Source organism: Oncorhynchus kisutch, linkage group LG3, assembly GCF_002021735.2.
Source record: "Oncorhynchus kisutch isolate 150728-3 linkage group LG3, Okis_V2, whole genome shotgun sequence".
NCBI classification, from domain to species: Eukaryota; Metazoa; Chordata; class Actinopteri; order Salmoniformes; family Salmonidae; genus Oncorhynchus; species Oncorhynchus kisutch.
The window spans coordinates 24,108,828-24,115,817 of NC_034176.2; the positions used below are offsets into that span (position 1 = coordinate 24,108,828).

Sequence of the window (6,990 nt, forward strand, 5' to 3'; positions counted from 1 at the left end):
CTTATAGGCACTTAAGTATTGTCAGTGTAACAGTATAGCTTCCATCCCTCTCCTTGCCGCTACCTGGGCTCGAACCAGGAACACATTGACAAGAGCCACCCTCGAAGCAGCGTTACCCATGCAGAGCCAGGGGAACAACTACTCCAAGTCTCAGAGCGAGTGACGTTTGAAACACTATTAGCGCGCACCCCGCTAACTAGCTAGCCATTTCATATCGGTTACACCAGCCTAATCTTGGGAGTTGATAGGCTTGAAGTCATAAACAGCGCAATGCTTGAAGCATTGTGAAGAGCTGCTGGCAAAACGCACGAAAGTGCTGTTTGAATGAATGCTTACCGCCCTACTGGTGCCTACCACCGCTCAGTCAGACTGCTCTATCAAATCATAGACTTAATTATAACATAATAACACACAGGTCATTAATATGGTCGAATCCGGAAACTATCATTTCGAAAACAAGACGTTTATTCTTTAAGTGAAATACGGAACCGTTCCGTATTTTATCCAACGGGTGGCATCCATAAGTCTAAATATTGCTGTTACATTGCACAACCTTCAATGTTATGTCATAATTACGTAAAATTCTGGCAAATTAGTTCGCAAAGAGCCAGGCGGCCCAAACTGTTGCATATACCCTGACTCTGGGTGCAATGAACGCAAGAGAAGTGACACAATTTCACCTGGGTAATATTGCCTGCTAACCTTGATTTCTTTTAGCTAAATATGCAGGTTTAAAAATATTTACTTCTGTGTATTGATTTTAAGAAAGGCATTGATGTTTATGGTTAGGTACACGTTGGAGCAACGACAGTCCTTTTTCGCGAATGCGCACCGCATCAATTATATGCAACATAGGACACGCTAGATAAACTAGTAATATCATCAACCATGTGTAGTTATAACTAGTGATTATTATTGATTGTTTTTTATAAGATAAGTTTAATGCTAGCTAGCAACTTACCTTGCTACTTAATGCATTCGCGTAACAGGCAGGCTCCTCGTGAGGCAGGTGGTTAGAGCGTTGGACTAGTTAACCGTAAGGTTGCAAGATTGAATCCCTTAGCTGACAGGGTAAAAATCTGTCGTTCTGCCCCTGAACAAGGCAGTTAACCCACCGTTCCTAGGCCGTCATTGAAAATAAGAATGTGTTCTTAACTGACTTGCCTAGTTAAATAAAGGTGTAAAAAAATCTGTATATTCTTTTCATCTGCAAAATCGGCCTCCATAAATACCGATTTCCAATTGTTCTGAAAACTTGAAATCGGCCCTAATTAATCGACCATTCCGATTAATTGGGCAACCTCTAGTGTGCATACTGATACTGTGTTATCTGTGCATCCTGCAGGTGCGCTCCTCCATCCCCATCCAGTGTGTGTGTGCTGTGGAGAGAGTGGATGAGAATGCCTTCCAACAGCAGCATGTGTTGCAGGTCGTCACCCAGGACAACGATGGACAGATGCACACCATCTATACCCAGTGCAAGGTATTGACAGACCTCCAGTCACTGACCACACTATTACTGACCACAGCACTACTGACCCTTGACTGGGTTGACTTTGTGGTGCTTTCTTTTCATCACTGTTCTCTGTGGTTTGTGCGTACGCTGGGACTGACCTGAGTGTTGTGTCTGTCTGTCTGTGTCTGCAGAATGTGAATGAGTTGAACCAGTGGCTGTCAGCCATCAGGAAGGCCAGTATCTACAACAGGCGCATGCTGCCCTCCTTCCACCCAGGGGCGTATCGAAGTGGCAAGTGGACCTGCTGCCTACAGGCTGACCGCGCAAGTAATTAAAACATTGACTTATGTAGGAATCTTTGTTGAAGTACCACACTTAACATGTTAGTGCTTCCTTAACACTTCATAATTATATTTTTATCTCACATTTATGTGCACTATTAACACCAGCACATATTTATTTGCTCACTGAGACTTAGAATCTCACAGACAGTTTACCATAGCCTTGTCTGTACATTATGCCTTGAATCTATTCTTCCGAGCCCAGAAATCTGCTACTTTTACTCTCTGTTCTGAACGCACTAGACAACCAGTTCTTATAGTCTCTACCGTACCCTTATCCTACTCCTCCTCTGTTCCTCTGGTGATGTAGAGGTTAACCCAGGCCCTGCAGCCCCCAACACCACTCCCATTCCCCAGGCGCTCTCATTTGTTGACTTCTGTAACCGTAAAAGCCTTGGTTTCATGCATGATTTCCTAGCCATGTCTGAATCCTGGCTTAGGAAGGCCACCAAAAATCCTGACATTTCCATCCCTAACTATAACATCTTCCGACACGATAGAACTGCCAAACGGGGCGGAGTTGCAATCTACTGCAGAGATAGCCTGCAGAGTTCTGTCATGCTATTCAGGTCTGTGCCCAAACAGTTTTGTCTTCTACTTTTAAAAATCCACTTTTCCAGAAACAAGTCTCTCACCATTGCCGCTTGTTATAGACCCCCTTCAGCCCCCAGCTGTGCCCTGGACACCATATGTGTTTTAATTGCACCTGATCTATCTTCAGAGTTCGTACTGTTAGGTGACCTAAACTGGGATATGCTTAACACCCCAGCCATCCTTCAATCTAAACTAGATGCCCTCAATCTCACACAAATTATTAAGGAACCTACCAGGTACAACCCTAAATCCGTAACCATGGGCACCCTATTAGATATCATCCTGACCAACCTGCCCTCTAAATATAACTCTGCTGTCTTCAACCAGGATCTCAGCGATCACTGCCTCATTGCCTGCATGTGTAATGGGTCCGCGGTCAAACGACTACCCCTCATCACTGTCAAATGCTCCCTAAAACACTTCAGCAAGCAGGCCTTTCTAATCGACCTGGCCCGGGTATCCTGGAAGGATATTGACCTCATCCCGTCAGTAGAGGATAACTGGTTGCTCTTTAAAAGTGCTTTCCTCACCATCTTAAATAAGCATGCCCCATTAAAAAAATTGAGAACTAAGAACAGATATAGCCCTTGGTTCACCTCAGACTTGACTGCCTTTGACCAGCACAAAAACAACCTGTGGCATTCTGCATTAGCATTGAATAGCCCCCGCGATATGCAACTTTTCAGGGAAGTCAGGAACCAATATACTCAGTCAGCTACGGCTAGCTTTTTCAAACAGAAATTTGCATCCTGTAGCACTAATTCCCAAAAGTTTTGGGACACTGTAAAGTCCATGGAGAATATGAGCACCCCCTGTCACCACCGATAGGATGCACTGTCACCACCGATAAATCTACAATAATCAATCATTTCATTGAGCATTTTTCTACGGCTGGCCATGCTTTCCACCTGGCTACCCCTACCCCGGCCAACAGCTCAGCACCCCCTGCAGCAATTGCCCAAGAGCTGCAAAATCCGGATCCCTACAAATCAGCTAGCGTAGACAATCTGGACCCTCTCTTTCTAAAATGATCCCCTGGAATTGTTGCAACCCCAATTACTAGCCCGTTAAACCTCTTTTTCGTATCGTCTGAGATCCCCAAAGATTGGAAAGATGCCACGGTAATCCCCATCTTCAAAGGGGGTGACACTCTAGAACCAAACTGTTATAGACCAATATCCATCCTGCCCTGCCTTTCTAAAATCTTTGAATGCCAAGTTAATAAACAGATCACCAACCATTTAGAATCCCACCGTACCTTCTCCACTATCCAATCTGGTTTCCGAGCTGGTCATGTGTGCACCTCAGCCACGCTCAAGGTCCTAAACGATATCATAACCGGCATTGATAAAAGACAGTACTGTGCAGCCGTTTTCATCGACCTGGCCAAGGCTTTCGACTCTTGTCAATCACCGCATTCTTATCGGCAGACTCAATAGCCTTGGTTTCTCAAATGACTGCCTCACCTGGTTCATCAACTACTTCTCAGATAGAGTTCAGTGTGTCAAATCGGAGGGCCTGTTGTCCGGACCTCTGGCAGTCTCTATGGGGGTGCTACAGTGTTAAATTCTCGGGCCGACTCTTTTCTCTGTATATATCAATAATGTCACTCTTGCTGCTGGTGATTGTCTGATCACCTCTACGCAGATGACACCATTCTGTAAACATCTGGCCCTTCTTTTGACACTGTGTTAACAAACCTCCAAACGATCCATATGCCATACAACACTCCTTTCGTGGCTTCCAACTGCTTTTAAATGCTCGTAAAACTAAATGCATATTCTTCAACCAATTGTTGCCCGCAGCCGCCCGCCCAACTAGCATCACTACTCTGGACGGTTCTGACTTAGAATATGTGAACAACTACAAATACCTAGGTGTCTGGTTAGACGGTAAACTCTCCTTCCAGACTCACATTAAGCATTCCAATCCAAAATTAAATCTAGAATCTGCTTTCTATTTCGCAACAAAGCCTCCTTCACTCATGCTGCCAAACATACCCTCGTAAAACTGACTATCCTACTGATCCTTGACTTCGGCGATGTCATTTACAAAATAGCCTCCAACACTCTACTCAGCAAACTGGATGCAGTCTATCACAGTTCCATCAGTTTTGTCACCAAAGCCCCATATACTACCCACCACTATGACCTGTACGCTGTCGTTGGCTGGCCCTCACTACATATTCGTCGCCAGACCCACTGGCACCAGGTCATCTATAAGTCTTTGCTAGGTAAAGCCCCGCCTTATCTCAGCTCACTGGTCACCATAGCAGCACCCACCCGTAGCACGCGCTCCAGCAGGTATATTTCACTGGTCATCCCCAAAGCCAACACTTACTTTGGCCGCCTTTCCTTCCAGTTCTCTGCTGCCAATGACTTGAACGAATTGCAAAAATCACTGAAGCTGGAGAGTCTTATATCTCCCTCTCTAACTTTAAGCATCAGCTGTCAGAGCAGCTTACCGAACACTGTACCTGTACACAGCCAATCTGTAAATAGCACACCCAACTACCTCATCCCCATATTGTTATTGATCTTCTTGCTATTTTGCACCCTCTACTTGAACATCATCATCTGCACATCTATCACTCCAGTGTTAATGATAAATTGTAATTATTTCGCCTCTATGGCCTATTTATTGCCTTACCTGCCTACTCTTCTAAATTTGCACACACTGTACATAGATTTTTCTGTTGTGTTATTGACTTTACGTTTGTTTATGTGTAACTCTGTGTTGTTGTTTTTAGTCGTACTGCTTTGCTTTATCTTGGCCAGGTCGCAGTTGTAAATGAGAACTTGTTCTCAACTGACCTACCTGGTTAAATAAAGGTGAAAAATGTTATATATAAAATTAGAAAAGTGAATACACTGTATGGCCCCTCTCTTTTGTTCAGCTTCAGGTTGCAGTCGCACTCACTCTGCAGTGACTCTGGGCGACTGGAGTGACCCATTAGATCCAGACGCAGAGACCCAGACCATCTACAAACAGCTTCTTCAGGGAAGAGACAAGCTCAGGTCAGTGGAATACACTTTGACATGAGACATTTGGAGGCTATGATAAACCTTCTCAGACAGACAGACAGACAGACAGACAGACAGGGTGCAGTTCATTTACTTGTCATAAGGGGTCAACATTGTAACACTAGGACTACTCTTATTCATTAGAATATAGCCTGTCACTCAGGAACACATCAGTGTGGATTATGTTCTGCCTCTCTCACACAATGCTTTCATACTTTGTTACACACTGTCTAACATTGATAAACATGTTGATCAGTGTGTTAATGTGAGTGTGCTGTGCCCTGTGCTGTCCTGTGTGCTAACAGGAAACAGTATGTGGAGGTGGAGGCTGAGATGACCACAGAGGAAGAGAATAGAGTGAACTCTGGGCTGCTCCCTGGTGAGAGACTGTCAAAGCAGTGCCTTTTTAATATGCAGTTCGATCAGTTTTAACACCTTAGCTGTCAGAGAGGTTGGTTCCCTAGACATTTGTACTGTCATTTAAAGCATTCGTTGCTTCAAATCTCTCTCTCTCTCCCCCCCAGATGGAGCAGACTGTAGTGTGGAGCTCCTGAAGCACAGGCAGGCTGCAGCGGTTCGGCTACTTGGAGTGGTTCTGGATCTGGAGCAGGCCCATGCCACCTTCCAGCGACAGGAAAGAGTGGAGGCTGGTAGCCTCATCCTCACCCCCTAGATTGGCCATTCCCTGGAGCCTGAGCCCGGGTCTGAAGGGGAGAGCAGCGTCCTGTATCAGACTCAATGGAGTAGGAAAACTAAGTGACCACAGAAGGAAGGCAGCCTCTCCCTGCTCCCTGTCATGTTGTCTGTTACATGTGATGTCTAGAGGAACTCTCTTCTCATCCAGATCACTTCTTCATAAGCCAGAATGAAGAGGATACCCATTCTGTAACATCTTTTTCCTGGGACGTTTGATATCACACACACAGGTTTTCAGCTGTGGCAGAGAAGTTATCTAGTGAAATAACTGATTGCCACAGGTTTTGCATTCAGATGAACTGCCACATAAACTTCTGCTACTCTCCCAAAGCTTGGGTTCTTATCGATTGAGCAGGACACAAACTGTTATGTGGAACTGAGCTGAAGCAGGGGCACGCATGGAGTGTGTCATTCCGTGGTACTGCATTATTGTATGGCTATCAAGGAATGCAGTGCATGCCCTGCATCCAGCGTCTGTGAAATGTGAAGAATTTTGTTTATATTCAAATCATTATATGGGTCGTTCCAGCAATTCGGTGCCTTTTATGAAGTGGTAAAAAAAGTAAAAATACTTTGGATTTTAGCATTCTGTCATAAAGAGCACACGTTTTCCCATCTCAAGAGGTTCAATTAAAACAATTACTATAGTAAGTGCCTTTTAAATGTCAAATAAAGTAACAGGGTTGACCACAACAGGGTTGCGAATTTCATCTTAAAATCAGCCATAAATCCCCTTTTGACAGAGGGAATGGAACAGGGAGTGGCAATTGAATGCAGGCTTCCCATTTGTATGTATTTGTTGTTACAACATTTCTAGCCTGTCTATGGGTAACACTAATAAATAATAATCTTCAGAAATTACTTTTTCAGAGCAACAATA

The 6,990-nt window shown here is 44.4% G+C and overlaps 1 protein-coding gene across 1 annotated transcript in view; it reads left to right on the forward strand.

Moving 5' to 3' along the window:
* Positions 1-6,990, forward strand: part of LOC109873513 (rasGAP-activating-like protein 1) — a 37,188-nt gene extending 30,198 nt beyond the window's left edge. The window contains exons 17-21 of the mRNA XM_031819487.1: positions 1,346-1,483; positions 1,648-1,783; positions 5,288-5,408; positions 5,720-5,793; positions 5,939-6,990. Of these exons, the coding sequence (XP_031675347.1) occupies positions 1,346-1,483; positions 1,648-1,783; positions 5,288-5,408; positions 5,720-5,793; positions 5,939-6,087 (618 nt within the window). The 3' untranslated portion in view covers positions 6,088-6,990. The remainder of the gene's footprint in view (positions 1-1,345; positions 1,484-1,647; positions 1,784-5,287; positions 5,409-5,719; positions 5,794-5,938) is intronic.